Source organism: Trachinotus anak, unplaced genomic scaffold (assembly GCF_046630095.1).
Source record: "Trachinotus anak isolate AG129_WGS33_773 ecotype Australia unplaced genomic scaffold, CSIRO_AGI_Tana_v1 ptg000004l, whole genome shotgun sequence".
Classification (NCBI taxonomy): domain Eukaryota; kingdom Metazoa; phylum Chordata; class Actinopteri; order Carangiformes; family Carangidae; genus Trachinotus; species Trachinotus anak.
Window position 1 is genome coordinate 6,530,188 of NW_027273855.1, and position 20,903 is coordinate 6,551,090.

A 20,903-nucleotide genomic window follows, 5' to 3' on the forward strand; every position below is an offset into this window, starting at 1 on the left:
TTTTTTTTTTTTTTGGCTGCTTGGAGGCAGTGCAACCTGTAAACACAACATCCACATATTATCAGCTTATGAAGTTGGCCCATTTACTTAACCTGCGGACACAGCATTATTATATTAACATTAGCATTATTTAGAAATAGTTATAAACCCTTTGTGCAGCACATTAGTTTCATGATCTGTTCTGGGATTATGTTAAATTGCATTGTCCCTATCAAATAAATAAATAAATAAAAATAACTGAATAAAAAATGATAAATAAAAATCTACGGTGATGTCAAAGAAGCTACAATCATCTTTATACGTAGTCTATGGTTGCAAGCCTGAAAAACCAAAACAAGCCTGCAGTGGCTCATGTGGTAGAGCTAAAAAAAGCACCCCCCGGTGTGAGTGCAACCCGTGGCCCTTTAATGCGTGTCATCTCTCCCTGACTTTTATTGTCACTGTAATAAAGGCAAAATGCCCAAATAAATAATTTTTAAAAAAGAATCAATGAGCTGAAAGACGCTTGAATCTAGAATGCGCCATAGAGCTCAGGGGAACTGTCAGAGTCAGATGAGCCATTGGTCATCAAGAAATATTGCTTCGAGCAGCTTTAAGTGACCACATATAATTTACTTGCTCAAAGAAGCAGACAAGTTGTGCAGAAGTAAGAAGTAATACACAGCATAAAGAAACATACTGCAAATACAGAAAGTCTGCAAACTTTACACAATTGTGAATTTTCTTTACTAACCTGAGCTAACAATGCCACTTAATTCATGAAACCTGAAGATGATCAACATTAGATTAACATCAGAAACAATTAAAATGATATCTGATATCTGTGTTTTGAAGGCCAAATGAAACACACACATAAAACTCACAAAAAGAGCACTTCTGTTGTGTTCACGTGTTTCTCTAAACCCCTGTTCCCTCTTTTTGAAGAATGGCGTCAAGGTCGGATGGCCAGAATTATTCTGCAAGATGAGGATGTCACAACTAAGATCGACAATGACTGGAAAAGACTCAACACACTGGCTCACTATCAGGTACACGAGCACTCAAAACAAGCACGAGCAAGAGTCGACAGCTAAGTCGGTTTCATACTGTGAGTATTTTGGTGTGTGTTTTGCTGTGCAGGTAACAGATGGCTCAGTGATCGCCCTGGTGCCAAAGCAGAACTCTGCCTATAACATCTCCAACTCCTCCACCTTCACCAAGAGCCTCAGTAGATACGGTACGGCTCCTGTTGTCCTCCTCTCTTGATCCTATTTAAATCATTCTGTCAATGATTCCCTTTTCTCTAACTGCCTGCCTCCCTCCGCACCCTCTAACTCGCTTTCATTCGCTCTTTTCTCTTTGTTTATCCTTGCCATGATTGGGCTCCATTCTTTTTTTTTTCTTTTTCACCTCCCCCTGAGTGAATGGCAATCCTTTTTAGCCATTGCTATCAGCCCAGGCCAAGGCTATTCCACAGCTATTTCCAAGCAGTCTGTAAATGACAGGCATTAAAGTAGACACCTTGATCCCAAGCTGAATGAGTGAAAGAGAAGCGAGAGAGAGAGAGAGAGAGAGAGAGAGAGAGGACACCTGGCAGTCAGATAGACAGATAAACACAAGCCCAGCATCAATATGGTATACTTCAATAGAAAATTAAACTATATAGAAGAAAAATTATTCTGTTGTAAAAAGTTGGGCCCTGTCTGATACTAAGTGGTAATAACCCTCACATATACACACTGGTCTGTTGTTATCCAAAGACCAATTCTAAAACTACCCATGGCAAAAATTAAAATCATCTTTTTTGTGTGTGTTTTTGTGTGTAGTATGGAATTCTACATGACATGTTTTTTATACATTGACTGCAGATGCTGGTGGCAGTTGACAGCCTGAAAATAGCAGCAGAGTGAGACCTGTGCTTTTTGTTCTTCCAATAGAAAATGGTCAGCAAAATCACAACTAGTCTGTCACCATGATTATTAAAATGTAAAGGTGACACTGACATTTTATCATCTTTTAAGTTCATAATGCGAATGTGTTACAGTAGCAGCTGCCTTGTGTTGATGAGATCAATGAGACTGAACGGATACAGTAAAGTTGCAGGCTGCAAAACCAAAACAATAAGGGAATGGAGCTCTGTTGAACTGAGGAAAACTGCAGACTTAGGCCATATGTCTCTGTGGGTTCACGACTACAACAGACCTCTTTCACATACGTTTGACTGCATATTTCAATTGCATGCATTTTTGTACTGCATTGAAATATAGACTCTGTTGTTTGTATAAACACATATGAATATATATTTAATTCATTAAAATTCTGTATCTCTGCTACGAATATTTCTTTTTGTAATTTATTTTATTTTCTGTATTCAGGTCTCACTTGTATATGAGATCTCGATCTCAATGTGACTTCCTGAAAAAAAAAATATATAAAGTAGTCATGAGATTAAATGTTAATACAGAGATGTTTGCTTTAAGTTATTTCTTAACAAATATCTCAAACTCTGTAGTATCTATTTGATGGCACCTTGATGTATCTGGACGCCTACACTGAGTGATAGATCAGAGGAGAAATGTAGTTTAGGTAATTTCATTTTCTCGCACTGCACAGCTGCAGCTACTTTGCTTCACACTGAATACATCTGAAAAATGTGTGGTTATATGTTCATTTTTTCTTTTTGGTTGTGATCATGTGGGTGTATGCTTGTGCTTTGATGTGTGTGTGTGTGTGTGTGTGTGTGTGTGTTTATGAACAGACAGTGGCCATGATAGGTTTGGAATCAGAGCCACTCAGCTCCCCGCTGGCAAGAGCAACAACACCCCACTCAGCCTCTTTCACTTTTCTGTCCTGTGCTCTCCCATTACTCTCCATTTCACCCCTCTCTCCCCTGACCTTTTTGTCTTTCTATGCATTTATCCCAGCCTTCCCCCTTTTTGCTGTCATCCCCCCCACATTCACTCTTTCCCCTCCTCTCTGCATCCTTTCACCAAACATAAAGGGACTGCAGCACGCATCAGCATCCGTCTCTTTTATCTCTCCACCTCTTCTGTCCATTAGCTGTTGCTTCTTCTTCCCCAGGAGCAACAGCTACTCAGCAGATAGTCATCTCCCCACTGTGTGCCTCACCTCCCTGGTTCCATCTCCCCCCTCAATCCTAAATGGATATGCATAGGATATGTCATAGATGATTTGCTTCGCTCTAATCAACTCTGACACTCACACCATGAATAATGAAACCGACACAGATGACAGAGGGAAGGGGAGGGGGAGATATTAAAGAAACACACCGTGCTTTGGGTGATTGTTGGTCTGGTGAAATGCGTCTAACAAGGAAAATGAGCCTTTTTTTGGTTCACTGAATCACAAGGTTTTTACGGGAAGCTGACATAATTGTGTCTTGTGTGTCTGGATTTAGAGAGTATGCTAAGGACAGCCAGTAGTCCAGACAGCCTGCGATCCCGAACACCCATGATCACCCCTGACCTGGAGAGTGGCACCAAACTGTGGCATCTGGTGAAGAACCACGACCACTCAGACCAGAGGGAGGGCGACCGAGGCAGCAAGATGGTCTCTGAGATCTACCTGACCAGGCTGCTGGCTACAAAAGTAAGACACAGAAGAGTAAACAGTTTTTTGTTTTGTTTTGTTTATAAAATATATACCACATACCCTGGTGAAACTTTGAGAAGATTTTAATATGAGTAATAAAAAATAGCTACTGCCCAAGCCTGGTTTGTTGGTTTGCAAGAGGAAATCTGAGACTTTGAATAGGGCTGGTAGTAGTACCAGGACCAGCCTGTAGTTCAACTTGAGATGGATTTAGAGTTACTCAACAGCATAACCAATACCAAAAGAACCGGAGCTGAAGCATTTATCATGGGCTTGACCACAGCAATGATAATGGGAGAGATCATCACATTGGAGTATATAGTGATTGATGAAGCTTAATCTTTTTTTAGATTTACCCAACCAAATTGGTTGCCCATGGACCCACTGTATACACACACACACACACACACACACACACACACAGATACTTGTACTTCTATCTTTGTGAGGACACTCATTGACATAATGCATTCCCTAGCCCCTTACCCTAACCTTAACCATCACAACTGAGTGCTTAACCCTAACCCTGACCCTAACCTTAACCTAAACCTAATTCTAACCATAACTCTCAAACCAAGTCTTAACCCTCAAAATGTGATTTGAAGGTGTCTGAAAAAGTGAGGACCGGCCAAAATGTCCTCACTTTCCCAAAATGTCCTCGCTCTGTTGGTAAAATACTTTTTTTGGTCCTTACTATGTAGCAAGTACACACACACACACACACACACACGTCTACATGACCTAACCTAAACCTTCTTTTTTTCCCATTAGGAAGAAAAGTTCCCATAATTTGACTGTGTAAACAAAGTAGGTCCCCACAACATGAATAATACCTGAATTACACGGACATACACACACACACACACACACACACACACACAACCAGACCCATAAGCATCCTCTCCATCTCAGAAACATACAGTATGAGCCAGTCCAGCTGTCTGTCTTTTTCTCCTTCAGCATCTCTCAGTTCACTGTATCTTTCCTAATTGTACGAGGGGGAGGGAAATATAGCAATGGGCAGCACTTACAAGCGAGCTGGCTTTTTCAATTTCCACTCATAATAAGAAAAAACAGATTAATAAAAGGTGGGCTTGTGGTGCAGAGTGCAGGGAGGCAGATACAGGAGGTGCCAGGAGACAGGTAATTTGTTGAGGGATTGAAGATTTGGTCATGCATGATGAAAAAACAGAGAGGCAAATGCAATTGAGAAGCTCATCTTGTCCCTGTCTCTCCATAGCTGTCTTTCTGTGTCGACCTGCCTGGCCGTCTCATCTATGCAGATCTCAGTACTTTGATCTGCGACTGGGACAGAATTCATTCCTGTTCCATTTCACCAAGGCTGACTAAATACGATCCCCAAACATTTCCCCAGTAATAGATTCTGCCAGATGGAGAAGTCAGGGAAACAAATGTGCTGTTAGGGAAATTCACTTAGCTACATTTGATGTAATTATGCTGAAGCCTTGTCATTGGTGGAAAGCACCATCCCGATCCAAGAGCTGGGGTTCCTGTTTGTGATTCTGCAGAGCTCAGTGGGCAGAGAGAGGCAGTCACGGAGCCAGATTTATCACTCTGATTCCCTGTGGGGCCATTCATACTAAAAATGTACACACTCATGGCCCATTCAGGTGCTGTGGAAACAAGTGGCTGGAAATGGTGCACTATATTCAGTCACACAACACTGTGAAAATGTTTATTGTCATTCTCCACCTTCTCTCTGAGGTTTCATGACATGTTCTTCTCTAAAGTAGATATGATTCTGAGTGCTGGGGTGGGGCTGGGTGAATTGATCTTTTTTTTTTCTTTTTTTTTTTTATTCTTTTGTAAAGCACTGTGAGCTACATTTTGCATATGAAAAGTGCTCAATAAAAGTTTATTATTGTTATCATTAATAACAACATTTGAAATATACAAAAATGCTTTATGCATAAATTAACAAAATTAGTACAAGTGGCCTAATAAAAAAACAAAAGCACTAAAAACAAAAGGTCACAGTGAGCTGCCACAATAAGGCAATATTTTCTATATTGGAAAACACCCACAAAATGCTCATATATAATAATTTAAAACCTTAATATCTAAGACCACAAAGGTATTTTGAGAATATATTGGTGCACAGAAAATAATTACAACAGATTATGTACTTGCAATGCAGCTCACTGTTTATACACCTTGTGAACTTGTATTCAAACTCCAAGGTTCAGTTTATTCATCCACAAAAAAAGGAAATTGCAGAACTCTTCTTTCAAAGCAACGCTAATCAAGATTTTTTTTTTAAATTAAAAGTGAAATTCTCTTGTTTTTTCTCTTTCATCATTCTGGTATTCAGGGTACGTTACAGAAGTTTGTGGACGACCTGTTTGAGACCATCTTCAGCACTGCCCACAGAGGCAGCGCACTGCCACTGGCCATCAAGTACATGTTTGACTTCCTGGACGAGCAGGCCGACAAACACTCCATCACAGACTATGATGTACGGCATACCTGGAAGAGCAACTGGTGAGTGGGAGAGTTTGTCTCTTTTTACCTATAGCACCTGAAAAATATTAGTACCATTGGTGTACAGTATTATATTAACTGGATACAGTTTCCAAGATGGCACGACATATGAAATATACAAGAATAATATGTTGATAGACATTTGGTGGCTTTAAAGTCTTTTTTTCGGGTGAAAATATAAAACGTTGCTTTTCAAATATAGGATTCCTTGCTCTTCTTTGTCTTATGTGATATTAAATCATATCTTTAATGGATGTATTTGGTAAAAAGATGGTTGGTTACTACCCCAAAATCACTTTGTTTCTAGGGGCTTGGTAATCACTGATGGACGGTGGAATTAGTGGTCACAGTGTCTTTAAACGGCCTTGAAAATGAATATTTTATGGAATAGGATGTGCTGATAATGGTAGTGTTATATAGCCTGTCTGCTAATGTCTGGAGAGTAAGTACCAAAGTCATTAAATCAATAAATCTAGGTTTGCAAAATGCATAGAAAATTAAAATAGCTGCTGTGTCGGATGCTTGGTCGTAATTTACTAGGTCACTTAATAACATCTTCAGACTGGTATTGCAATGTTTGTTTCCATACATTATTTATTTCCTGTTTTGCTATATTTGCACAGCATTATGATGATCTTTGTATAAAATTTTGACAAACCACATTTTCTATCAGTCAGCTGCTTCATTGCCTGAGGGCCATGGTACCTACTCAGCAAGATCAAAATAAAGACAGTCTAAACTATCAGGAAAAACAAGGTTTAATGCACACAATGCACTAATCAGACCTGAAAATGAAGTTGTGCAATATGAACAATAGTAAATAAAGCAAATGAAGCAAAACATTAAATCACCTTGAGTGATGCCGTAAGACAGCTGTGCATCTAATTACTGCATACCTCAATTTAAAAAAATGTTTCTTTAAAAAAATATTTATATTCTGTATTTTCTCTCGGCCTCTCCAGTCTTCCTCTACGGTTCTGGGTGAACGTGATCAAGAACCCCCAGTTTGTATTTGACATCCATAAGAACAGCATCACGGACGCCTGTCTGTCTGTGGTGGCCCAGACCTTCATGGACTCCTGTTCAACGTCAGAACACAAACTAGGAAAAGACTCACCTTCAAATAAGCTTCTCTACGCTAAAGACATCCCCAACTACAAGAACTGGGTGGAGAGGTAAGTCAAAGTTTAACCCAAACAAACTGCTGTTCAGATCAACTAAACTCAATTCAACTAGAGAACACCAGTATATCCACAGTATAGCCTTATGAGTTTGTGGAAGCTGAAAAGGTTGACTACATGGCAAACGTGTCTTCAAAGAGGTGGAGTCTTGAGTTTAAAGTTATTACACTCATTACACAATATTAAAGTAACAACAGCTGTAACATAAAAAGAACATTATAGGTTGAACAGGTTAAACTAGCCTTTAAAGCATTTCACTGAAGTCAGTCTACAGAGTTGGATTAAATCAGTGTAAAGCTATTATGTCCTGTAATTACAGAAACCTCGCTCCAGGCTTGTAAATATTATGTAAAGTACACACAAATTGTAAATATATAAGTACTATCAGTTCTGTCTGTGACATTCAAATCTTAACTGTGAAGACAGAAAACACCCAGGTGAATAAAGGATTTGTAGCAACTGTTTGGTCTCTCCCTCCAAACAGAGGCTCGCTGAAAAATGTCCTCTGGTTCACCCTGCATCTTTCACTTTGTGCCAGCATGTTTAACAAAACTCAATAGAAGTTATGCACTGCTGACGCTTGCCATAGTCATCATCTCCACTTTTTGAGAAGAGTCCAATAGTCTCTAAGTAGCTTTCCTACACTGCTACTTCCCAGACTCTGTGTTTGGCAATGTGCATTCTGGCTTCTCCCACAGCATGTAGTGATGTTGTGATTTTACTGATACCCAAATTTCCAAGATATCTTGTTCACAAGGCGGCAAACATCAACTGCCGATGGGAATAATTACGTGTGAAACTAAATAATCTGAATAAGGATGTTAGCTAAAAAGTAAATGACATGTTCAAAGTTCATTACCCTTTTCCTCTTGCTGGTGCAGCACTCATGCACTTAAAGAACATACTTGAATTTGCTACAGTAAGTCCTAAGGCTTGCAGAGATCATTTGGAGACAGTTTGAGATAAGGATTTATAGGTGAGGGTTAATTGGATGCAGTTAAACCTGGTTTCTATTATGCCTCCTAACCCACACTCAACCCCAGCCTGCCCCACTACAGTAAACCTTGAGATAGTCGAGATATGGATTCTGGAGACAGGTGCAGGTACAGCTCAATACTGGGATATATTCTTAATATACTGAATTGTTGACTGCTTGCCTCACATTCACTGGGCCTTTTGCTCCTCTGCTGCAGAGGAGCAAAAAGCCCAGTGAATGTCTGCTGCAAACAACACTCAGTCGATAATGTGAAGGTTGCTGTTGCTCATCCAGAATAGACCTCCGTAAGTCAAAGCTGCAGTCAGGGTTAGGGACTGTATGGAAATTATCAGGGTGGGAAGGGGGGAGTAATCTCATATTTAATTAAAAATAAAACAAAAAAAAAACCAAGACTCTCCTCAGTGTTATTGATATTTTTCTTATGCCCCTCTTAGAAAGACATGCAGAGATTCATTTGGGTCCTTTTCTTTAGCTCACTTCACAAAGCTCACAACAATGATCGAAAGCTTTGCCTTCTGGCTCAGCTCCCTCATCACCATAGTGGTCCAGTAGTAGTAGTAATGGTAGTAATAATAATAACAATAATAATAATGCAGTGCACCATGTCCCTCTGTCCCAGTCATATGAATGCGATATCTCAGCAAAGGGGGAATTCCACAACATCGTGCATGAACATTCACTTGGACTCAAGGATGAACTGATTCGATTTTGTTGGTCAAAGTTCAAAGTCACTGTGACCTTACTGAACGTGTACCTGGCCATAACTCAAGAGTTCATTCACTGATGATGACATAATTTAACACAAATGTCTAATAGGATAAAATGATGAAGTGATGACATTTTATATCCAAATGGTCAAAGGTCAAATGACTGTGACATCATAATGTTCTGCAAAAACACTTTCAGCCATTATTCACCATTGTAATTCAAGAGGGGGGGACTGTGACCATATTTCCTGTATTTCTAGTAATAATACAGCTCACAAGAGAAGACCCTCCCTGCTCTCCCTAAACGTTTTGTGTCCCATAGCCAGACTTAAAACTGTATGTGCTACTGAATGACACACACACATATACATATATATATATATATATATATATATATATATATATATATATATATATATATATAGATATATATATAGATATAGTCCATTCTTTTGCTTTGTTGGGCAATAATGTATCTCACATGCTCATCTGTCCAGCTAAAATGCCCTTGAGCTTGATACTGAAACGACAGCTAAATGCTAAGCATGGAAGTGTGAACTGTATCAGTCCTACAGTTAGAAGACTGGTCACCAGCTGCCACTATTTGCATTCAGAATATGTAGCTACCAATAAGTCCAGACAGTAAGTCAGGCATTTTGGATGGAATACAAATGATTCTCAAAACTCTTCTTGATCTCTCCTCTAGGTATTACTCCGATATCTCCCGTATGCCCGCCATCAGTGATCAGGACATGAGTGCCTACCTAGCAGAGCAGTCCCGCCTGCACCTCAGCCAGTTCAACAGCATGTCTGCACTTCATGAGATCTACTCCTACATCATCAAATACAAAGACGAGGTGAGCTCCCACTGGATGTGGAATAGAATCAAACAGAATACAGTGCTGAAATTATTAGATAGCAGGGTGTGCTGTTTGTCATTCCCAACCTGCCCTCCCTTCACTTGCCTTGACTAATACCATGAGGTCATTTTAATTCAATTACACTGATAACCAGTCCACATCAGTACAGGCTGGAAGGTATTATCACCATTAGGATGCACATTAAGGCATGAGCTCAACACATTATGGGCCTAATGGTGCTTCATTGAATTTATGTGATTTTCTTTTTTTCCCAAAGACCTGCGTGTACAGTATCTCACAGCTGCTACTGGTTGATTAAAAACTTGACATTTCTGCATTTCTGTGGTTCATCTGTTAAAGGAATAGTTTGACATTTGAGAAAATATGCTAATATGATTTCTTGCTGAGAATTAAAGGCAGAGTAAGCAATTCTGGAGAACGACTGTTGATATTTGAACTCAGCCGAATAACAAATACATCTCTCCCTTCATTCCTTCATTCAACAAAGCTTAAAATGTAAAACATCAACAAACAAATGACATGCACACAATCACAGGATCCAAAACTCAACAGAGAAAAAAAAAAACTAGTGAGGACCATAGGTGTGACGCTAAGCTAATAAGGAAACATTTCAGATATGCCATGAGCATTTTGAATTATGCATCCAACCAAATCAATCCACTGTGCAAGCAAACTTGTTTTTAGGTGTTAGTGGCTATGAAACCCTTTGTGCATTGTACAGACACATACCATCATATATGACAATGAGACAGCAAACCCTGGCAACAGTTGCAGCTGCGAAGCTAACATGCAGAGAGGATGAGACGGTGTCCTATAGCCAGCACACCAGCTGCAGACAGCGATACTGTCCCGCTAACATCACACCAACAGTATATCTTTGCAAAGTAGAAAGTAAGCTGCATGTCCAAGGGCAAGTGATTAAAAGTTACCGGACACAAATGTGAGACCAGTACCTGCTTGCTCTGAAACATAGCAAACCTGTCAAGTAAACAGGGAGCAACCTTCACATTCATCTTCCTGCTGTCCATCTCTTGGAGGTCTCTCCACCATAGTTGGACTAACCATCACTACTAGTGGGACAAATTCCATTTGGCCCACCGCAGCAGTGGGCCGGTGGACCATAAAAACATTCATAAAGGTTTTACCAGCCCCGTCAGTCTCTTTACCACCCCTCTCTGTGTGGCTGTCATTCAGGCTGCAGATCGGTCCCAACAGATAAGTCCAGGGATGAATTTCATTCCCAGTCCAACTGTGTCTTCTCCACCGTTAGAAAACCTCACTGATGTTCATGTGGCTCTTCACAATTGTGTTATCGTAGCACTTCTTTTTCAATGTTTGCTCTTCTGAAGTGCTTGGGCTGAGTATACGCAGTCCAGTGGCAACAGAAGGGTTGACTGCTCCCTCTCCTTCTCCTTGTAATCCTCAAGTTTGTCATTATCTGTTAGCATTTACCAAATTTACTGTCTCATTCCCACTTCCTCCATCTCCCCTCTTTTCTTCTTTCCCTTGTCTTGTGCATGAACACAGCATTGGCTGGAATTGTCGGTCCGACCCACTTTGTTTGTTTCTCATTTACAGAGCCAGGGCTGTGTAGGATCACTGGATTTATTTTTTTTTTCAGCACACACAGAGAACAAACAGCGGACCACGATTAGAATCGCCTACTCTACCTTTAAATCAGAAGCTCATTGCCATTCTTCTCTGTATGCTGATTAATTTGTGAACTTTAGTGTTGCTGGTAGGTGGATTTTGTGATATTTAGACAAAGCCGGGCTAGAGGTTTCTGTTTCCAGTCTCAGCTAAGCTAAGCTAACCAGCTGCTGGCAATAGCCTTATATCTGGCACACAGACATGAGAGTGATATCGTTCTTTTCATTTAACTCTAGGCAAGAAAGTGACTAAGGATATTTTACAAAATGTTGAAGTATTGCTTTATATGGTCAAACTGTATATTGTGACTCACAGCTCATGTGTTTCCAAGCAGAGCTCAAGAGTATAAGGCAGGGTAGTGACTTGTAAATACTTGCAAATTAAATTGTGTCTGTGTGAGTGTATGTTATTTGCTTCTGCTGAACGTGCGTGTGTGCGCTCGATGTCCTATTTTAAGTGGACTGATAATGTAGCCTTAAATCTGTACCATACACCCTGCTCTAACCCATTAAGACTCTGTACACACACACAACTGAAATGACAAAGAAATGTCCCCCTAGCTATTTAATCTTTCCTCTATCTCCTTATCCCTTCTTCTCTCCGTCCCTGCCTCATTATCCTTCATCCTCTCCATCCCCTTACTTTCTCCTCCCATGAGTCACAGCAGTTCATATCCCCCTTCTCGACTTTTACCCTCCTCCTCCGGCTTCTGATGGACAGCCATATGTCCTTTTCAACCTCTGCTTTTCCCAACTCTATCGTGCTTTAATGTGGTAAAAGATAAGTTGCCTCAGCCTCTTCCCCTCCCCTCCTCCCTCCTCCCCATCCCTCCATAGCAGCAGTATTACAGTAGTTATGCTGGCTGGTTGCAGGTGGCTCCATTCAAACCAAATGCTCCCCTTCATTACAGCCTATTATCCAGATGTAGGCAGCTGCACAGTCCCCGTCGCCTCTAACACATGCCCTGACCTCACATGCACACAGAAACACGCACACGCTTAAATGGACACAGTCACATACACATGCTAATGCACATACACACATCATTAAGAGAAGAGAAATGCACACATAAATACAGTCTTTTTGCACATACCGCACCAGCTCCTCCCTTCCTTGTTCATGGCATACAAAATAAGACACCAACACACACACTCCTGTACACTTTCCCATGAATTGTGCTGGTGAGATGCCATTGCAGACATCTCACCAGCCTGCCCTGCCAACCCTGTCCCATATTGTCAGCATCTGTTTAAAATGTAATCACGAACTGAAATGAGCATTAGAGCACTCTTTCTGCCAAAGGGTTAGAGTGTGCTGCAACCCACTGCACTGAGAGAACTGATAATACAGTGTAATCTTTCTCCATATTTGTGTCCAGATCCTCTCAGCGTTACAGAAGGACGAACAGTCGCGCAGACAGCGGCTACGCGGCAAGCTGGAGCAGGTGATCGACACCATGGCCCTCGCTAGCTGAGGACTGGCCAATCACACGCCTCGGCTATCGGAGAACTGGCCAACCAACACGCCTTCCCTGACAACCTTTGATGCCCGTGACATTTTGACCCTCGACGTTTGAAGTCTGTCGTCATTACCCTCACAAACAACAACCAACAGCAGCAGAAAAGACTGCAAGGACACAAGCACTCAGCAGCAGCAGCACACTGGAGAGACAGCAGAGTCTGGAACTATGGCCCCGCCGGGCGGGTTGGCTTTTTGTTGTTTTTTTTGTTTTTTGTTTTTTTTCCTCTGAGCCACCAACCCTGCCATGAACAACCAAATCAAACTCACCCTCCACCTCATCACATATGGACCTCAGCTCAGGAGAGCGTTTATTTTCATCAAGGCCCTCATCACATCTAGACTGCTTTGAGAGCAGAAGTTGGGTACTTTTGGCCACAATCAGAAGCGGTACATGCACAGTGGTGACCGATAACTCATCTAGCTGGATACAGAGCTGAGATGCTACAGGAAAGGTACAGGTCACCAGCTCGTAGCTTTCCACAGCCAAGGCTACGGTTCAAACTGTGAGCTCATAAAAATCCAGGATATGTTCTCTCGATACTTGATCCCTTACTCTTTTCTGTTGCTGCCCTGCACAGGGAGGTCAGAGGTCAGGCCACAGAGCAGCAGCCATGGAGCTGGTAGAGGTTCAGTGTGTTGCTCAGAGACACTTCGGCAGGGTGGATGCTTGGCAACACTTAGGTTGCTGCCACTGCAGGGCAACCAGGAGGAAGGACTTTGCAGGGAAACTCTTCCTCCATTACTGACTCTCCAACTCTCTTAGACAAGAACTCCACTGTAGTCCAACAAAGGACATTTTCACTTTCACGGCTCTGCATTTGATTTGTTATTGCATTCAATTCCGTTTCCCCCGCAAAAACTGCCCACTCTCCCCAGTGCTGTGCCACTTGTGTTACTGCTGAATTTGCACAACAAAGCTAAATCAAAAGAGAGAAGAGGATATATGAATATATATAGATATATAAATACAAACCTTCTGTTTTTAAAACAAATGAAAAGCTGAAAAAAATGTTTTCCATTTTAATGTACAAAAGATAAGTTTGAGAAGAGGATTTGATATTTCCAAGATGAAAAACACAAGGAAAAAGTCGTCCTGTGCCATGTTTTACTTTGAATGTTGTTTAGTGCAAAGAGACTTCTTTTCGTTAGATGAAATGTGCTATGATGAAAATGTTGTCATGCTTACTGACTGAAAATGAGAGTCTAAAAATAGGTAACTGGCAAAAAAAAAAAAATATATATATATATATATATACATAAATATAATTACAGACATTTTCTATATTTCATGAGGTCTTGGGGCCGTTGTGTGCTACATCTTTGGCTCTAAAGGTAGTAAAAAGACAAATGATGTCTGGAAGTCGCCCACCGACCTACAGTGCTCTTGTGTTTGTTTTAAAGAAACCAAATACACCTGGTCAGCTGATTTAGATGAAAAAAAAAAGTAATTTCTGTGGAGGCTTGCCTCATTGCTCCGTGGTAGCAGACTACTATAAAGGAATAAGGCAGTCACTTAAGCTGAATCCTGCAGCTTCTTGATCTTGTTTTATAGACTTCCCCACTTGTCTGAATCATTTTATTAGCTGTGCCATCCAAAATGACGGCTAGTTTTGGTGTGAAACAGAAGAAAGTGAAACAGTATTGTCTAATTTTGGCTTGTTTTTTTTTTTTAGTCTGCAGTTGATACAGTAAAAGCTAAAGTTCAAGTTTTTCAAATGTGAATGTGGTTTATGAAGAGATAATGAAATGTAGCTTGATTTATGTGAGTGTTTTGTACCAGTTGAAGGCCTTTTTCTCATTGTGGTTTTATAGGGGTGTAAAAAAAAAAGTTAAGAACACGTTGCTCCACGTTAACTTGCAGTGGTTCGAAGAACATGCATTCATAAACAAAACATTCCTTTCTCCTATGACTGTAAAAGGGTTACAAGAATAATAAAGAAGGTTAGAAAATACAGAAAAAATGAACAATGTTAAACAAACCAGGGTAATGTATATTGTATGTTGTCATCCATCTCGTGAGAAGCAGACCAGACGCATCAACAACCAGATCAGATAGGTGAATTCAAGAAAGAAAAACCTTCTCTACTTTCCCTGTTTCTTTCTTTTAATGACAGAAAAAAAATGATCAAAAAGTAGGTTAAAATGCATCAAATGCACCTTAGGATACCACTTTCAAGTTACCAATGCCTCATATTTGCAATCATTTTCTTTTTCTTCCTCTTCAGCAGTGCTTCCCTCAGATTTCTTTTCCCTGGGGTAGAGTGGCCTCTAACCAAAAGCTAGAGTCCTCAGTCCAGTCCAAATGGTTTGAAGTTGCATCAGGAACCTTGCAGACCAGGGCTGCTGTTATGAAAGGCCTGGAAGGTTTCTTTAAAACTGGAAGTTACTATGACCCCTTGAGTTTGTCTGGCCAATGAGCCTACACTAAGACAGCTTGAGATGACAGCCATTACTAACTTACTTGCTTTGTTTTTTTTTTACATCTTGGTGATGGATCATTGTGATTGCAGTGAGTGCTGCTCTTCAGTGCAATCCAGCAGGGCAAAGGGAAATTCTCTTTCCGGCACAGCAGCAATCTATCTGCGATGGGACCTGCTCACCACACACAGTGTTCTCATTCTCCATTGTCTCAAATGAGCCTTTACTGCAATGTGCTGATTGCTGATGCTGATTTTAAGATAGCACACACTTAAACTTTTCTGATGGCACATTTACATAATAAAGGATTTAGTCTAAGTTTAAAATGTTATCTGGAACAACACGCTGCTACATTTTTGAATTGTAATTAAAAGTACAGTAAGCTAATTATGAAAATCTACAATTTAAAAAAAACTAAATTATCTGTTCAAAAGTAATTGAATTGGCCTAAAACAATTGTAGATGTTTAATAGATATGGAAGTGGCGGTGACATAATCACATTGTTTGTTCCAAAGACTTGAATTCAGCAGACTGAAGTGTGTGAGCAACTGTTAAAAAGCACTAGATGGACTAACTGACACATCCCGAGTGATAATTGTTCAGTCACAGCTGTTTTCCAGAATGAAATTAAAATGTGATATTGCCTTTGGTGCAAATGGTTTTCAGTCACTTGCATTTGTGGTAAATTTAGACCGTAGACCATTTGGGTTGTGTCTTATGAGCAGCAATCCCTCCAATCGAATCCCCATGCATTAAAAAAAGTGCACAATAACAAAGTTATGAATGAGGATTGAAAGTTATTTCATGTCACAGTGAGGCCACGTCATGTTAGCTACTGCAGACAAGGTGATTACTTAGCTCACATGTTAATCTAAAAGTTGATTAATGAATCAAATGACTCCCATTTTTGTTTTTTTGTTTTTTTTTTGCAAAATACTTAGCCAAATCCACCTTTCTCCTTTTAGGTTGTCAGTCGTCACTTAACTATTTTTTCAAATATTCGCAGACCTGTCGCACCTTCATACCATCAGACCAAACACATATTGCTGCTGTCAAGTGAAAACTCTGGAGTCAAACGAAAGTAAATTCCCCTTGATAGATGATGGTGTTGTACTAAACCCTTTAAAAATCCAGTGTGCATTTTCTTGTAATTCACACTAAGATGCCGTGTTTCCATCTGACAGCATAAACTTGTTTGGACAGAATGAAACGTACTGTATGTGCTTCAATACTTGAACCACTGATCTACACAGGGTAAAACAACATACAGGGCGGCTGACCAAAGCTTTCTTCATCCACACCAGGAGAACAACTCCGTGACAAGAGATTATCTTTGATCCATCTGCTTTTCAGTTCTTCCACAGAAGGATTTTGCACTCACTTACAGTCACTTAAAAACCTCCTCATTAAAGGTATTTAGTGTTTGATTTTATGCTTGATAAATGGTGAAATGGAGACAATGTTACTTCCATGTACAGGCACTCATTAACACATTTTGTTCAATTTAAATGAATGACTGAAACAGTCTGAGGATGTGGACTATTGCAATGATGTTTGACTGCTATTCACTTGCTCAATTGTTCTTTTGATGAAGATTTGTAAAGATGATTTTAGTGATGTGGAAAGAGTAATGAGGCTTAGTTAGTAAGCCTCGTGGATTTCTTTGTAGGGTGTAAAAAAAGGAAAAAAAAAGTTCAGAAAGATAGTGGGATATGGCCCACATGGTCTCTGATGCTTTTGTTTCTTAGCTTTGCTACTTGTTTTCTGCTTCACCACTTGTTGGGGTAAAAGATAAAAAGACTAGGGCCAGGCAGAGGAAGTGCTTTGAAGGCCATGGTACCGCTTCATTTCCCATTCTGTTGCATCTGTGGTGTTTGGTTTCTCCACATAGAATAAGACAGTGATGAAGGAGGGAGAAAGAGGAGGAGGGAGAGATTCTCTCAGTGATTGACCAGCGCAGAAGTGTTCCCCGTACCTTGTCAGCCTCTTCCCATACTGAGAAATGATGTATTTTTCCATATACTTAAGAGTACGAAACAAGGTAGGTGTTAAAAATTGGTCATAGAAATATATTTAAAGGTACAATTTGGCAACAAAAAGTTATAAATCATCAGTATTTTGTGAAATATTCTCTTTTGCTTTCTTTCTGAGACTGATTGAAGATTGATTCCTATTTCTCACAGAGCTGGAGTCAGGATGTTTGGCTTACCTTAGCATAATATCCAAGAGCTCGTCTGACTCTCAGTGATGAAAAACAGCTCTACCAACGCACCTCAAGCTAGTGAAAACAAATATTTTATCATTTATTTCACTTTTAAATAGACAAAAATGTAAACACAACAGTTTGTAGTTTTTTTAGTTAAGTTAGACAAACATACCTTATGTCAGGAAGTCAGCTTTGAAGTTGGTATTATTTCAGCCTTTGTGCTAATTTGAGCTAAGCTAATTAGACTGTGACTCCAGCTCTGCACTTAACACTGAGACATAACGCTGATGTTACTCTTGAAAACTAAATAAATTAGCAGGTTCATTTAAAAGAAAAAGAAAGTTGCTAATTTTTCCATTAAGTATGATTGTGGAGCCAGGGCACAGTTAGCAAACAGACTTGAATCATAGGAAACCAGCTAACCTGACTGTCTGAAGGAAACAAAAAATTCAGGTACAAGCCAACCAATACATCTAGCTAATAAACACAATGTATCTTGTTCATTTAGGCTAGCTGTTTCTCCCTGCGAGCCTTTCTAAGCCTAAACTAAGCTTAGCTGAAAAGGTTCAAGCTTCGTCTCCATAGGAATGGTGTCAATGTTCTCCTCTAACTCTCAGCAAGAAAGTGACATGGGGCATTTTCCCAAGATGCCAGAGTAGTTCTCAAAAAATGTTTCCAGCAGCTCGCGCCATTTTTGTGAAAGCATTGTTTAAATCTGTTCTGAAGTATATCAGAAACATACTTGCTTTTCAATATGGGCTGCATCCACCAACGTGACACCACCTCAGACCCATAGAGAGAGACACCACCACACAACCTCACTGCCCCCCCCCCCCACATTCATCTGCCATTTTTGATTTGATCTCCCTCAACAGCAACGCTCACAGGTTTTTCTTCCCTCCAGTTCCAACTCTCCAGCTTCCTCACCTGCTGAGTTCACTTTGATTAAAGTACATTTCAGAGAAGGAGTATAGGACATAAAATATCTTCACACACAGATTAAAGAGGAGAGAGGTAGAAAGAGAAAAAAAAGTACCTTAAAGAGTTTTAATACTTTATGAATTCTGATACCTTTTTAAGAGTTTCAGACTTGAAGCTGCTGTGACAGGTTTTGGCTGTTTCACGCCCGTGTAAATATCCTGCTCTTTCCTATTTTGCAGATTTATTACGTGTAAATAGACACGCATCAAGGAGAGATTAAACATGTTTTTTGCTAAATCTGGCTCGTCTGATGTTTTTATTTCCCCTCCCTGTCCTTATATACCCTCAAAGTTCTGGATTTGGAAGTTGGAACAAGTTTTAACTTTATCTCAAGTGCATGTCACCACAGGAGAACTTGAAAGATCAAAGCAGCACCTGAGACTTAAATATTATTGTACTTTATGTATTGTGGAAAAGCAGAAACTACCGCTTTTGTTTGATTTTGCCACTGTTTTACCACAGTGATGACACACTGACAAAGATGAGACAGAAAATGATGATAAGCCTTTATTTTGCAGACTTTACTGTCAGAAATCTCCTCCTGATGTGAGCTCAGCTTCAAGAGTGGAGTCCCATCCCATCCCTGTCCACTCACTTGAACATCCATGTGAAAACACTGAAACTGTCCCAGTGAGTGCCAGACCAGTGAATCCTTAAATGATACTGTCAGGTATGAGCGGTAATGGTGCAGTAGAAAATGTGAGAATCTACTTGGTCCATTGAATTTTCCTGTAGTGTAAATCTTTAAAAATGACCAGATCATCATGAATCTGAACATTACATTACATCGTCGTATAGGCTTCTACGTTCGGGCTTACCAGTACAAGTACAGACAGAGCAAACATATGTCTGTACTTGTCTCCTTTTGTACTTTGTCACATTTTCTGTCTCCTCGCTGTTCAGTTCTGTTCTTTCTAGCCATCCTAGCTTTAGTGGGTCCACCACTTTACTCCAGACTGAGATAACTCGACAACTATTGGACGGATTTGGTACAGATACCCATGGTGCCCAGAGGATGAATCCTAATGACTTTTGTGAAACCCTGACTTTTCCTCCAGCAACGCCATGACATTGACAGTTTTGTTTTATGTCTCTACAACTGTTGGATGTGGAAACCCCACACACGACCTGCTCAGTTATCACACAACCTTCCAGAGTTGTCACACAATGAGAATGATGCAAATCGTTAACATGGCAGTCTTTCCCAAGAGCAGAGGCCAAAACCACACCTTATTTACTGTTTCATGCACTATGTGTAGTCTCTGCTATTATATTTGAGTGTCTGGACTTTGAATAAAAAATGTGTTGACATTTTTCTCTGGAATTCCAAGAACTGAGGGGAAAAAGAGGCTGAACTGAAATGATTCATAAATGAAATCTCTGTACACTGCTCACTATAGTGTGAACAACTGAGTGTCTGTCTTCAGGTCTACTGAATGACAAAGTGATTTTGGACACTGCTTTGATCTCTCTCTGTCTCTCTTCATCCTTCCTTTCCAGAGCAAATTATATCAAAACAGATGATTACAAAACAGTCCTCTCCTCACATCACTCAGACTGTCAATTTCCTATTGAAAATTGTAACATTAAAAATGCACCAAGCCCTCCCCTCGGGAACACGAGGATTTGACAGGCAAGCCATCAATCAAATTAAAAAGTCCATTATGAAAACATAAAGAGGAGAGATTCAGACCTCCAGAGAGAATCTGACCTGGATATCACAGAAACCTTGTCTTTGTTCTGAATGGGATTGACCCGTCTTTATTATCCTAAGTGCTTTTTTTTCTTTTTCTTTTTTAATTCCTCTTTCTCTTCATCCCTCCCTCCTCCACCTGTGGGGCCATTTCAGACTGTGGCTCTTATTTCTTTCTCTACATGGTGAGGTTTCAAGCTGAGGATGGATGGATGGCAGTGTGTGCCTTTTGTGGTCCTTTAGAGAGATGGACTGTGAGAGTTTCCACAACAGTTTCTTTCCCCACTCCCTCTCCTTTAATTCACCTCTTGCATATTATTTGGATTCCCTGCTGCAGCATTTGTCGCAGCAGGTAGAGCACAGCGGTGATGAGATAAAGCTACAGGTTGCGCACACACACACACTGACAGCAGACACCACCTTCCGAAGCCTGCAGCCCCTCTGTCTGGCTGTGTGTTCAAATATCTCAGGGCATCCGATTACCATGTTTGAATTGTGCTTGTTGTGAAAAATCACCCTAGCTCTTTTTTATTTTGCTCTTCTCTCCTTTTTTTTACGCCCCTGGAGGCTTGTC

General features: G+C 40.3%; 1 protein-coding gene across 3 annotated transcripts in view; it reads left to right on the forward strand.

The window, feature by feature from the left end:
• Positions 1 to 18,873, forward strand: part of LOC139620197 (plexin-A1-like) — a 295,422-nt gene extending 276,549 nt beyond the window's left edge. For 2 of the 3 annotated variants that reach the window (XR_011690764.1, XR_011690765.1), the window contains exons 28-35: positions 925 to 1,028; positions 1,120 to 1,216; positions 3,398 to 3,588; positions 5,924 to 6,093; positions 7,056 to 7,268; positions 9,685 to 9,835; positions 12,888 to 14,334; positions 14,367 to 18,873. Coding sequence is in view for 1 of the 3 variants with exons in the window: in XM_071475509.1 (XP_071331610.1) it covers positions 925 to 1,028; positions 1,120 to 1,216; positions 3,398 to 3,588; positions 5,924 to 6,093; positions 7,056 to 7,268; positions 9,685 to 9,835; positions 12,888 to 12,983 (1,022 nt within the window). In the remaining 2 variants the exon portion in view is untranslated. Of the gene's footprint in view, positions 1 to 924; positions 1,029 to 1,119; positions 1,217 to 3,397; positions 3,589 to 5,923; positions 6,094 to 7,055; positions 7,269 to 9,684; positions 9,836 to 12,887 lie in introns of all 3 variants that reach the window. The other variant, XM_071475509.1, reaches the window with a different exon arrangement.
• Positions 18,874 to 20,903: the final 2,030 nt, after the last annotated feature.